The 13,795-nt window shown below is 39.5% G+C and overlaps 1 protein-coding gene across 1 annotated transcript; it reads right to left on the minus strand.

Moving 5' to 3' along the window:
- Window positions 1–291: 291 nt before the first annotated feature.
- Window positions 292–12,534, minus strand: LOC137184525 (putative helicase mov-10-B.2). Its single transcript, XM_067592289.1, has 23 exons — window positions 11,508–12,534; window positions 11,297–11,399; window positions 10,107–10,288; window positions 9,774–9,870; window positions 9,537–9,678; window positions 9,160–9,406; window positions 8,941–9,054; window positions 8,212–8,392; window positions 6,430–6,572; window positions 6,158–6,334; window positions 5,001–5,113; window positions 4,672–4,868; window positions 4,273–4,370; window positions 4,006–4,103; window positions 3,813–3,911; window positions 3,524–3,626; window positions 3,317–3,434; window positions 1,919–2,110; window positions 1,728–1,799; window positions 1,521–1,646; window positions 1,359–1,447; window positions 1,109–1,221; window positions 292–996 (listed from the first exon to the last, which is right to left on the minus strand). The coding sequence occupies exons 1-23, from the start codon at window positions 11,639–11,641 to the stop codon at window positions 935–937; spliced, it is 3,000 nt and encodes a 999-aa protein (XP_067448390.1). The 5' UTR covers window positions 11,642–12,534; the 3' UTR covers window positions 292–934.
- Window positions 12,535–13,795: the final 1,261 nt, after the last annotated feature.

Genomic DNA, 13,795 nt, shown 5'->3' on the forward strand with positions numbered 1-13,795 from the left:
ACCATATAAGTGATGCTTCATTTATTATAAATCTTATACATGTATACTTAACATTACTGGCATTTCCAAAGTATATCACTATGTCTTACATTTGTGTTTTTCCAGGCAAGAATTACATATATTTCCATTTGATATTAAAATCAAAATTGAATTTTTGCCATTTAACAGAAAACCAAAGCCCAGAGCCCACTGAAGGCTAACACTAACAAGTACTAACTGATCTTAGACTTTTCCATTTCTTGTTTTCAAAACAGAATTTATTTTTCATTCAGAAAATACCAAACACTTAAATATAGACCATAAATATTTTTAATTTGGTAAATATGATTAAAAAGTGCAATTTAAAAATAGATTTGACACTAAACATAGATGGACCCTGCTGTGTAGCTGGTTCAATACATTATCATAAACCTACATGATTCAAATTGTAAAAGAACAGTCAAGATTGAGCCAACTCAAAATGTGTCGATTAGATAACCCTGAGACTGGATGTTAAATCCATATTAAAGAACAATATAAATAAGATTAAAACTGAAGGTTCAGGTTGATGTCTGAGTGATCTGAGCTGGATAACAGTAGCGTTTGCAGCTGTGTCAAGTAAAACAGTTTGAAAAGTGCAGCTCGCTGAGGTAGCCCAAGACAAACTGTCTGAACATGAATCAACTCCCTGTCCTTCATGGATTTTTGGAAAGTTTTAAAAAGATAAACTGACATTAACAAGATATTTTCATGTGTAATTGGTTATTGTTGTTTTCTGAATAAAGGCTGTGTTCCAGATGGAAAGGTGCCGTTGAGCCCTTTTAGGAGAATTTGAGTACAAATGTGAATGAAACCGTTTCATGAACCTCTGCTTCAAGTATTGAGTGGTGACATACACCAAATGTAGAGCATAATCAGTTCCTTCAAGTGTTCAGGACAGGAGTTCTTCTTTTCCTCACAGGTCATTCCTCCACTCGGGGTCCAGGTGCTGCTGGACGACGCTCTCGGCAGTCTCCACTGGGGAGAAAAGAGTCACAGGGAGGAAAGCAAGGTGGACAAACTTTAACATCTGTTCAAAAAGCTCATTGTGAGGGGGATACAAGTGAAAATAAAGATATGCATGTGTCACCTTCAGGCTCGATCTGGATGTAGAGGGCAGCAAGTCTCATCACCACGTCCTCGTCTTCCTCTGCATGTACAAATCCAGTGTAGCCTCCCTCATCTCTACAGTACTGGATGAACCTGCAAATGAGCAAGAAGGGGGGAAATGTGAGTGAGAGAAAGATACATTATGGCATTATATTGACTTTATATTAAAATGCTAATTAATATATGCATGCAGTGATTGCAGAAATCAGAAGTAGCAATGAGGTGCGTACCGGGCCCAGATAGGATCTGTGTTCAGCACTCTGGGGTTTCCCACCACAATCAGAAGAGCTTTAGCTCGAGTCACAGCCACGTTGAACCTCTGTTCAAGGAAATAAGAGTGTCAGAATAATACTTTGTGTGTATGTACAGTGTATATGTTTTGCAACGTATACCTTTTCATTCTTGACAAAGCCGAGGTTGAACTGTTTGTCTATCTCTGAGTAGTCACGGCTGCTCCGAACTGTAGACACCAATATCACTCTCCTCTCCTGACCTTGGAACTCCTCCACCGAACCAACCTGACAAACACATGAATACACACTTAGGACCCATCTTCTATTGTGTGTTTCACATTACTTCAGTGTGAAATATTTGGTCACCTTCAATTTGTCCATGTCCGTACATTTGAGGTCTTTCCCAACCTTTTCCAGGGCCTTACGGATTTTCTGCACCTATGTGACACCAGAAAAAAACAGCTCCAACTTTTAATCTAGATATAAATATATTTTTCCACTTCAAAGTGTTCAAGAAGCTGAATTGTTGTATTCTGTGGATGGAGGTTCATTCTGACCTGTTTCCGGTAGGGGGCGATGATGCCTATGTCTCGGGGCTTGATGGTAGCCAGGCCCTTCTTTGCTTGTGTCTCCAACAGTTTCTTCACATAATCCATCAGCACCTCCACCTCTGCTCTGTTGAAGAATGAAGGGCTGCTGGCCTCACGCTCATCGATGCCTGTCACCCCATGGAAAATCACTGGGAAGTCCTGAGAGACACGTGAGATGTATTTCATATGTATTTTTATGTTCTTGACTTCTTATATATTCTTTAGAGAAATTATTTTGAACACTTTATATATTAGAGACACACAGAGCTTTAACATCGGGTCACTTGTGGCTATTATAACAACAAAACAATCAAGTTATGTGGTTCAGAGGAAAAGGTTTTCATGATTATCATGTATAGATAACAGAGTCAGTTATAGAACTTCTCTTTTTCTTAAATAATATTAGATTTTTAGTTGTTTGTTGAAGCACAGGCAGGTTAGTATGTAATTATTTATGTACTTTGCAGAACTGACTTATCTAACAAATAAGCTTGCTATTCTACTGTCATTTACCATCCTCAATAAAGAAATGGACTGTGGCAGTCACAATGAACACAATATTTCATAGATAGTAAATTAAAATTTTGTAATTTTTTCATCAGATAAAATCATTCAATTAATATTTATCAAAAAGGACAAATCAGCGCCTAAAAGTAGTAGTTTGAATCTTGATATGGCTTCATTATATTTTGAATAACACAGATATACAGTAATAAAGTCTTGTAGGTGTAGGTGTAGGTATATTTAAAATTACTTTTCATGTTTTGATTTCTACATGATCAGATTCTGCGCATGTTTGACTCCACCCCCCTTAGCCATATTAAATTAATTTAATTGATATACACTCAAATAGAAATAAATTGATATAAATTAATATAAGTAGCTAATTATTTAACCCATTTCACTGGTATGGTGGCTGCCTCTGCCGCTACCGCCGCCACAGTACACTATCAAACAAGACTATTATCATTATTACATTATATTGCTGTATCGTTATTATTATCATTATTATATAATGATAATATATAATTATTGACGCTCTCACTTTTTCTTTCTCCCCCTCCTCTCTCTCTCTTCTTTTCTCACTTTCATTCACTCACCCCCCCCCCTTTCCCACAATCAACCCATATTCCTTAGTTGCTTTCTACATTTTACTATCTTTTTCATTGTAATATGATGTTGTCATTGCTGTTGTTTGTCATTATTTTTGTTTGTTTGTCTATTTGCTTGATTTGTCTTTTATTGATTTTTTTTTCCCTTCCCACTATGTCAACAATATCACCAATAAAAAAAATAAATAAATAAAAAAAAAAGATTCTGCGCATGCAATGCACTGTATGTGTGTGCTAAAAGAAGAATCCTTACCTTCTTCGGGAGGTATTCCCATCTGCAGTAGGAGTTGCGTAAAAATTCATCCGCACAGACCTGGAGCTCTCCGTCATAGAAGAGCTCGTTGGGAATCTTCAGAATGGCAGGATGGGACCTGACGAGGACAAACAGAAATGATGTTTTCCAGGAAAATCAAACACATCATTTATGTTAAGGAGTGACCTATAACCGTATCTACCACACCTGTAGTTGCGCAGCAGTTTAGTGACAAAGCGGTTGTTGAACACACCCTCTTCCTTCTGGTACAGAGTGAAGTCATTCATCATCCGCTCCAAGAGGGACACTCCTGCAGACAGCAGAGCTTTTTTAACCTCTAAAAACTACACAAATAACAACATATACTGCAAACACAAGTGGGGCAAGGCCATGTTTTTAAGATTAAGTCTGAACACGAACTGCATTGCAGAATTACGTATCTTCATTCATCAAAACTACAGCGAAGTTGAGTTAAATTGAGTGTGTCTGTACCTACCCATGCCGTATTTCAGCGCAAAAGGTGATCTGAGAATAGGTCCGAGCTGCTTGGGGTCCCCAGCTAGAACAACCTGACCAGAATCTGCACAGAGCAGCCCTTTGTTGCACAAATAAAATAGAAAAAAATCAACCAACACACAAAGCAAGTTCAGTACAATTACAGAAAAAACATTGTTGTTTGTGTTCTTCACCTGCCAGCGGGACTAAACATTCGGTCTCCACAGCGTGTCCTGCCTCATCCACAAACACGTGAGTAAAATGTCCTGTGGGAATGTTTCCTGTGACCATCCTGCAGAGATCAGAGAGAACATACATGTCAGCAAACTTAGTCCCACAGAAATTCATTTGAAGAATTGACTGTTAGTATTTTTGGATGAGAACATAAACAAGATATAAATACTGAAACAAGTGAAAGTGCAGGTGTCATGCATGTGAGCATTGTGAGGGTCATTCACTACCTTCCAGCAGTTAACAGGGTTGTAACCAGGATCTTGTACTCCATCAGCTTCTCTTTGGCAGGATAAACGTAACACTCCCCTACCAGGTTAGAGCATGCCTGTGAAAGTACCACAATGTCCGTGCACACAAACCTCAATGACGCTAGAAAAAGACTTAGTAGTATCACACAGTACAAAGCACCAGAAAGTGCAGCAATATTGCAGAAAGAAAGCAGATGAATGGTCCTGATTCATGTTTTATCTACAGATGCTGCTATGCACTGTAATGTCCACTAGGAGGAGATAATGTAACAGTTAATGTGAAGGAATAGTGAAGGAGTTTGTGGGTAAAAGAAATGCTTCACATCTCAACATCAATCAATCACAATCACTTGGAATACACAAGTGCCTGGCACTGACCTTTAATTGTTCAGGGACATATTTTGGGTCCCGGCTGCTGGCGTACATGCGGTACACTTTGTGCTCGTCCACGTGGTCCAGAATCTTCTTGCAGAGCAGATCAGCAGCGCTGTTGGAGGGAGCGCAGGCCAGGATGTGGCAGGAGGTCTGAGTCTTCTCTATCTGCTTGATGGCCTCCACCAGAGTCACAGTTTTGCCTGAATAGATCAGAGTAAGGGTGCATTTCTGTTTTTTTGAGCAGCTAAAACAATAAATGGTCATACCTAAATCGCTCAAACAGTGCATCTGATGAGGACAAAGAGAAAGTAGCATGCTAGTACATGATGTACCTGTGCCAGGGGGGCCAAACACCAGGTAAGGAGCAGGTTTGGATGAGCCAGCTACAATGTGTTGCACAGCTTGATACTGCTCCGGGTTTCTCTCCAGCTGATAGTCAAACAGCCTATAGATAAAGGAACAGAGATATGATGTCGGAGCTGAGGCAGCAGGTATGTTTATATGCACAGAGAATCATCTTGTAATGAGATTATGAGAAACTCCTTTAAAATGCCTTCATGACTCATATATTTAACATGGTACTATGGTATGCAAATATTTTTATCCTTAAGTTTTGATTGAAGATGTAGGAGAATGAGAGCCAGATCACCATGACCTGTATCGATGCTGAACATGTCAGCCCACCAAACAAACAGGAAACATCTGGAATATTGGGAGAGGGGCGAAGTACACCACATACACACATAGCGCAAAGACGCCCACTCACATTTTGCCAAAGTTCAAGATAAGTGAAATTGAGAAATGTTCCCCCCTTCTTTAGGATTTGGGATAGCCAAAGAGTCTGGTAAACAGGATGAAACCTATCCATCCAACACGTACACACACACACACACACACACACAGCCTGTCTTCAGTGTAAAAAGGCATGTCATGTTCTGTAACGTTAGAAGATATCTCTGACTACGTTGTCAGTAGGGCCACTGTGAATAAAGAGATTCCCCATCTTACATCTGTGTCTCAACCAACTGAATCCTCTTTTAATGACCTCTTTCTGCCACAACAAACATAAACTAAATACTGCAGTATTTTCTGCTATTACCATTTTTTCATTCCCCCACCTGCATTTGTAGGGATTTTGAGTAATGTTGATATATTTTTTTCTTTTCTATTTGCCTCCCAACAAGTTCAATCAGCCAATCAGCTTGCTTCATGGTCAGATCAACATGACGTGTTGTTGGGATTTGTGCACTGCGGCTCCTCGTCGAGCTTCTGCAAGCTGCAGTTACCCTTAACATCCTTCTCTACATCGACCTACAGAGACATTTACCTGTATCTTCGGAGAAACATATTTACAGCCTCAGTAGTGCAGCATTATCATATGTGCAGCTCAATTACTGTCTTATATTATTCATTCATATGAAGAGGGAGGGAGGGTCAGAGTAAATTACAGATATATACACAGTATATTGTGTGTTGTAGCATGTCTAACCTCAGTTTGGGAAGTTCAGATGGCTGAGAGGAGGATGTGGGTGCAGCAGGGAACAACACCTCTTCGAGTCTGTATGTAGCTGCCAGCTCTGCTGCTCTGTGCTGAACACGCAGAGTCAGGCGGTTGACAGTGAACTCAACATTGAACTTCATCCCATCTACAAAGCGATCCAGCAATCTGCAAACAAATTCACACAACATGATATGAATCGCTGATACTAAGAATGACCATTTATGTCATCAAAAAGTGTCACTTTGTTGTCTTGATCTTACTCTGAGCCGAAGCCCAGTTTGACACTGTCCAGCTCCACACTGTGGACGTAGCCGCGGTACTTCACCCCTGTCTCTCCTGCGGGATACACAAGCAGCTGATCGCCTCTTAGCACAGATGGACGGTTCTCAGACACACCAGGTACCTGACAGGTGAACAAGATCTATGTCAGTGACAATCCAGGTGAATATACCGGCAGTGTAAATCATTTTAATACAGTGTATATCAGACTTCAGTTGTTGGACAAGTACTGTAACGTAATAAACTTAAACAATTGTGTATTTATTGATATTAATGTGTAATGGACACTGACAGCCTTTATAAATGATGTCTGACCTTCCCTAAAACTGACCAGGTGAACAGAACCAGTTGTGGATATCAGAATGGCCTTTAAAGACGACGTATCATGCACATTACCAGGTTTTATATTTTTATTCTGGGTCTCTACAGGAATATCTTTGCATGATTTACAGTTCAAACATTTCTTATTAATCTTATAATGGCCCTTTATGCAGCCCTTCAGTTCAGCCTCTGTCTGAAACAGGCTGTTTTAGCTCCTGTCTCTTTAAAGCTATAATATGTAACTATTCTGCATTAAAATGTCTAAAAACAACTAGACCTATGTTATATATTTTGTTGAGTTGTGTACTTACATTATCCCAAATGTTTCCAACAATTTTCATAAATTTCATAAAGTCATAAATTTACTTTTATTCAGTTTTAAGCCACATTTTCATGATAAACTTTTTAGATCTTTTTTTTGGTTTTTAACTGTATCTTTTAACCGGATTTTAGTCATTGGACGTCTGGATCTTAAGTTATCAGAGAAACAAGCTGAGCAAACGTTAGCAGCAGCTCGACTAGCAGCCCCTACCGGATGTCCTGTGTCTACCGAATAGCGTCAGAGAAACACTGATTTTTAACATGTTTTTACCTGTTTTAATCAACGGATCTGTTTGTTTTGGAGAGGAGGAGACTTCTGCAGATAATTTGGCTCCTGGTAAAAACATCCTGAACGATGCATACTGAAGTAATCCTAACTTGGAGAAGCTGGTTATTTATAAGACAACAACTCCCATTATCCTGTGTTACTTCACACTGTCATCACACTCAACCTTTTGTTATTGTTTTGATTGAGAGACCCCTATCAGAAGAAATTACATATTGTGCGTTTAAGGCCCCCTTCCCGATGAGCCCACTCTCTTCTGATTGGCCAGCTTCCAGAAGCTGCCCCTTGGCCGACTTCCGGCAGCCTCAGAGGCTTCATAAACAAAACAGTATTAGTCGGATTTCATGTCTTTTTGTTGTTTTACTTGAAATAGTAACTTCCCAGATACATCTGTACATGAAATCTAATCTGAAATATGGGAGTGGACAACGCAAACAACCAATGAAACAACCTTAGCAACAACCTTAGCAACAAAGGCTGAATGGGTGGCTGTTTGTGGTCTGATGTCATCACAAGGAGGAGGTAGAAATAACATTGCAAACAGAGCGATCAGAGCAGGCTGAGGCCCTTGCTTTTGACTTTCAGGGAGCATTTTCACATACGTTCACCTCAAGTTTTGGAACTTTGACCGTGTTTAACATAAATATCTAACATCATAACAGTAGAAAAATAACAGAAAATCACAAAAAGCAGGGTATGTCCCCTTTAAATTAAACCTAAAGCTCTGATTTAAATCAGCAATCACCAATGCTTTCCTCACGTGTGGAGCATTTTAAAATTGTGCAAGAAGCAAAGTGAAGCAAAGACAGATTATGTGAGTGAGTGAATGAGCGACCTCCAGAATGAGAAGTTTCTTGTTGATCTTATTTCTCTTCATGCAGGCGTGTTCTTTATCATTGTTGGGGATGTTGTATCTCCTGATGTCCACCTCCATCTGAAGCTCCTCCAGATACAGCAGCAGCTGAAACCTCTCTGAGTAGTTCTCCCAGCTCAAGGGACATCGTAACTTGGCAATTCTAAGCAGAGAAAATGAGAGGAAACAAATTGTACGGCAGCGTATGTGTGAAGGAATTTTCATATGTGTGTCAAATGCTCTTATTTTCATATATGAAAATGCTCCTATTTTCATATATGTGCTATGTATGCTGTCTATGAATGCTCCTTAGACAGGCAGACAGTGAAGGACAGACAGCTGTCTTCTTCCCAGTTGGGCCAACCTGGTTTTATGATTGTTGCCATACAGATAGTGCTAAAGTAAACAATCTTATAGCAATGTTTTGACTAGGGACAAAACATTGCTAACTGAGAGTGGTTCAACTCTTTTCCTTCAGATTTGCTGAGCATTTCACTTGGTCTACACAAACCCTTTGAAGTGTAACTGCTATCTCCTTGGTCAATCACATTTGTGTTTGTCAATAAAACATCCATACATCCTGGAGTTTCTGAATTGATGAGCTCAAGATATCTACAACAGTATGAATCGTAGAACAGAAACTGGACTGTTATATATCACTACTGACCTACAGTGTAGCTGGAAAAGACTTAAAAACTGAAGTGAATTTACCTTCCATCAGAGTAAGGAGTACACTTCTTCAGTGACTGGATGAGCTGGTTCATATATGGTGGTATTTTGTACGCTTTTAGCATAACCTCATTTTTTAGGTGCATCACAGAGAGCCTGGTAAGAGGAGACAAAATGAAAAAAGTTGGATGCATCACAATGAGACAACATTCATTTTACAAACCTTTTATATTCAACAGTGTATTGAGTTAACTTTGATACCCTTCAGGTGGCTGCCCGTCCACAATCGTGCAACAAGTTTCAGGGATAAAGGCAGGAAGGGAGCGGGGTTTGTAAGGGGCTACAGGTGCCAGTTCCATTCCTAAGGAGGTCATACATTGAGCCTCAATAAAGCGCACGATGTGGAATGGAGTGGAGTGCAGGTCTGGTTGAAACTCAAAGGCCAGTGTGGCTGGATAGAAACCAACCAAACTGCAGTGGAATCGGACCTGGATTTCATAGCCATCACCTGAGAACAGAACATAACAATGTTTTGTATATTCATAGAGCTTTATTGTACCCATTATTATCTCTCAGTGGAGCAAAATATCACATCTCACATTCAAATAATAGAAAACTTAATTTGATATTCGCATCACCTGGGTTTAGAGTGAGAGGGTTTGTCTTGGTCACTTTGCGCTCATCGTTTAGAGTGAAGTATTTGAGCCAGTGCAGTGGGGTGTAGTAGGTGAAATACACAGGTTCTGTTCCCGTGTTTTCCACAGTCAGATTCACCACGTACTGTTAAATAAAAAAAAAAATCAAAAACAGATCAATGCAGTGGAGCTTCACATTTGTACCACAACCATAAATACCTCTATAAATAACATCAATACCTCATATGTGTTTTCCACACACAAGCAAAGTTTCCCGTCCTCAAACTGACGGTCAGATGTGATGCTGACACCACGTTTGTCAGAGATGAACTGAGCCCTGCGAGTGCAAAGGTAGTGATACTCTGTGTTACAGTCATTAAATCACAGATTCAAGTCTAATCCTTTCAATTATATTCTTGTTTTATATGTGCAGAGAAATACAAGCAGCAGAGTGAATGCAAGGCCAGTGACACAGGTTAATGAAAAGTAAATGTTTGATAAGAAGCTGTATAATTCACAACATTGAGGACTGCTGCAGTTCATGCTTACAATCCTACCAACACGACCTTGTACCTGTTTGTCTTGAGCTTGTTCATCAATAGACTGGCCAGTTTCCTCCTCGCTCGAACCCCCGTCGCTGCTTCTTCTGATGAGGGGACAGTCCGTACTGGCCCAGGACTGGCCGCTCCATTCTGAGTCCGCTGCGGCTGAGGGTCCCTGGATGAGTGCCACTGGTCCAGATAGAGAGCTCTGACCTGTACAAAAGATCACTTCAAGTCAGTCTTGTCTTGGGAAGGAAAATACATCTATCAAGTTACTGAATGTCCTGTAGATATAATGGTAGCCTCACCTGTTTTTAAAGGTACCTAATCTGCACCCATCTATCTGTCTGATATATGCATATACAGTAAATTTAACAGCTAGATTTGTCTTAAGACAATAAAAAGGGCTTTTTCTCCGAGCGGAAGTTTTGTGGGTGAGAAAGCGAAACCACCCGCTCCTTACAAAAACAGTGACTCTGCAAGTCAGTGAGGCTTGATGAAAAACTTTGCTTTCAAAATGACACATTGCTGTTGTCGACTGAGAATATTTAATCTCTGAAAAAAACAATAACAGCAGAACATTCTCAACCAACTGTGGAGCATTTAATTCACTAAAGTTGAAAGTTGTTGTTTTTTTTGTTGTTGTTTTCAATGAGAAAACAACAATATGTTTCAAGTCTTTTAAAACATGTCTGGTTTTTCTATTTGCATGTAATCACAAGTCCAACAGATTCCTGACCACACCCATCAGCAATTTATGATGTGGTCAGATGTGCAATAGACTTTAACCTTAAAATAAAATTAGTCAATGACAGTTATTAATAAACAGATATGCAGGTTACACCCATCCTACAGCAATTGTTTGTTTTAAGTCTCATCTGATTCACCACTAACTTCACCAGCACAAGCTCAGATGCTACTGAAATACTGTATAGATAACATTTTTGCCAATTAAAGCAAATCACTTAAACCATTTTGTGTCAAATTCAGACCTGAAAATAACAGATAAACAGATAAAACATAAGTTTGTATTTCCACTTAATCAACAGCTATTGCTAGAGAGAAGTGACTTTAAATAAATTGATAATACTTACATTTGTCTAACTTAATAACAACATTTTTTTCATTACATGTTTTTTATTTTTCTTGTATTTAAAAGACAACTACTGAAACTACTGAAACAGGCTCATGTGCCTAAAATATGATGTAAAGTGCACATACCGAAGAAGTGAAGCGAATAGTGTCTCCTCTTCTTGTTATTTTGTTGGAGACTTTTAGGGCATAAAGGACTGAACCAAAGTTTGGATCTTTGGTTCCTGCATTCCTAAAACACACAAACACACGCGTGCGCAAAGAAATATATAATTTCGGATTGCCTACATTTATAAAACTGTTACACATACAGATGTCTGAGGCTACATGATCAGCTCACCTGGCCCTGAACTCGTTGTTGTAAATGTCTCTGAGTCCAATTCTGTTAGTGATGGAAGCTCGATCAGTTTCATTCAAAAACTCAAAGAAGTCGAGTCCAATTTGGCAGCGTACAGATAACTTCATATTAACCATGATCAAAAATCCGGACGTCCAAAGTTATTCAAACTCGACAATGTCCGGGATAATATGGCTATGACGCTCATCGCAATACAGGTTGTTGCGTCTGTATCTCTGAGGTAATCTCACAAACGGCTCGATTTACATTCCGGGACAGTCCGCGTGGGCGGTGTGTCACGCTGTGTCCGATAATGCGGAGCTGCACCACTTGAAACTGTGGTGCTCGGTCATTCTCGGAGATTAAAGCAAGTGCACACACACACAGACAGCCAGCCGGAGAAACGAAACCTAACGCGTTGAAAGCCAAGTAAGCGAAACCGAGGGCAAATATGAACCAAATAATTTATCTGTCCGAGCAGCTCTGTGTAACCTTCGTGCTCATATAATTTCTGATGTAGAGATTATTGTAAATTTGCCGTTAAAGCGCGCTCCATCCTTCTGTCCATACATTGTGGTCTGTTTCTGCTAAATAGTATAAATATTTTTTTCAAACGTACAATGTGACAATATATTAATATATTACCTGTTTGGAAATAGGTTTTTCTTTCTTTTTCTTTCTGTCTTTTTTTTTTTTTTTTTTACACAAACCCATACAATGTGAGCTCTGCAGATGAACCTTGTGATTTAGAGGAATAAACTATTGTGATTTGAAGAATCAAAACGTGCCTGCTCGATACGGGCCGATTTCTCAACACCTAGAGAGAACAGCACCCGTTCCCTAAACGCCTCAACACTACAGACTATCTAGAATTTGCTCCCTAAACGCCTCACACGCTGAATATTTGGAGACTATGGTTTTGAGTTGAACTGAAGTTGATCAGATGAACTGTAGTGCCCGTTCAAAACATGTCTGAGACATCCTGCACTATGTTTTGAACATGCATACGAAGTTTCCGCGCGTGAGGGATGGGAATAGAGCTTAACTCTGTAAACTTTTTCAATTCACTCTACATTGGGTAATTCTTATCACCACGGATGTAATTCCACCTCCGACCAAAAAGTGAGTTGCAATGGCAGACTGCGCTGTCCATATTTCCGCTCGTTGAATACACGTGCAGAAGAAGCACAAGCAACATTGTTTGAGGTGTTTTTGTATATATTTCTGAACGTGCCTGAGACATTCAGCAGTAAGTCTTGAACATGCCAAGTTTCGTTCACAGTACACAGTTCTGAAATTCATTAATACTATGGATGTAATCCCGCCTCCGACCACAGTGTGGGTTGCAATGGCAGATGGTGCTGTCCTAGTTTCTGCTGTTGACTCCACGTGCAGAAGAAGAAGCAAATCACAGGTGTTAATGAGGTATTTTTATATGTTTCCCGAGAAATGCTCATCCAAACAACTTCACACATTGACATTGCACTTCCTTGATTCTGCAACAATCCACCTGCCAGGTATGAAGTAGATCTGATGAACAGTTCTCGAGATATGTGAAGGACAAACATGTATACATACATACAGACATACATACATACAGACAGACAGACAGACAGAGATTCCTTGCTTTATATAGAGAGATAAGTCATGTCAACAAGTTTGCAAATTAGTTCCATAGTTTACATATAATAAGAATTCAATAGTGAAATATAATCTGTACATGAATGGCAGTAGGAGACTCCTGAAAACACACTTCCCTTCTTACAACATATTATACAACTAACATTTACTAAAAAAAAAAAAAATCCCTAATTATTCCCACTCCAGTCAAAAAACATCAAATATTGATTGACATATGACAAGACACAGAGAGGGAGGGGGGCCTGATACACACACACACACACACACACCACACACACACACACACACACACACACACGCACACACACACACACCTAGTTGTCCTAGGTCACTTTTGGGGACATTACTTTCATTCATATCCTGGAGACTTACCCTTACCCTAACCTTAACCACTGACTGAAATATCATCTTTTTCCCAATTGGAGACACACCTTTTGTCCCCAAATTAGACAAGCCGTCCCCAATTAACTGGCATTAAGTCTGAAATTTGTCCCCAAAAGTAGCCTATGACAGAACACACAAACGTACAGGGGGAGACAATAATAGTAATAATAATAATAAACTATATTTATATAGCACCTTTAAAAAACACAGTTACAAAGTGCTTTACAATAAAAACAAAACACATTTAAAACAGAGAGATTAAAACA

This window comes from Thunnus thynnus, chromosome 6, assembly GCF_963924715.1.
Source record: "Thunnus thynnus chromosome 6, fThuThy2.1, whole genome shotgun sequence".
Taxonomy (NCBI): Eukaryota; Metazoa; Chordata; class Actinopteri; order Scombriformes; family Scombridae; genus Thunnus; species Thunnus thynnus.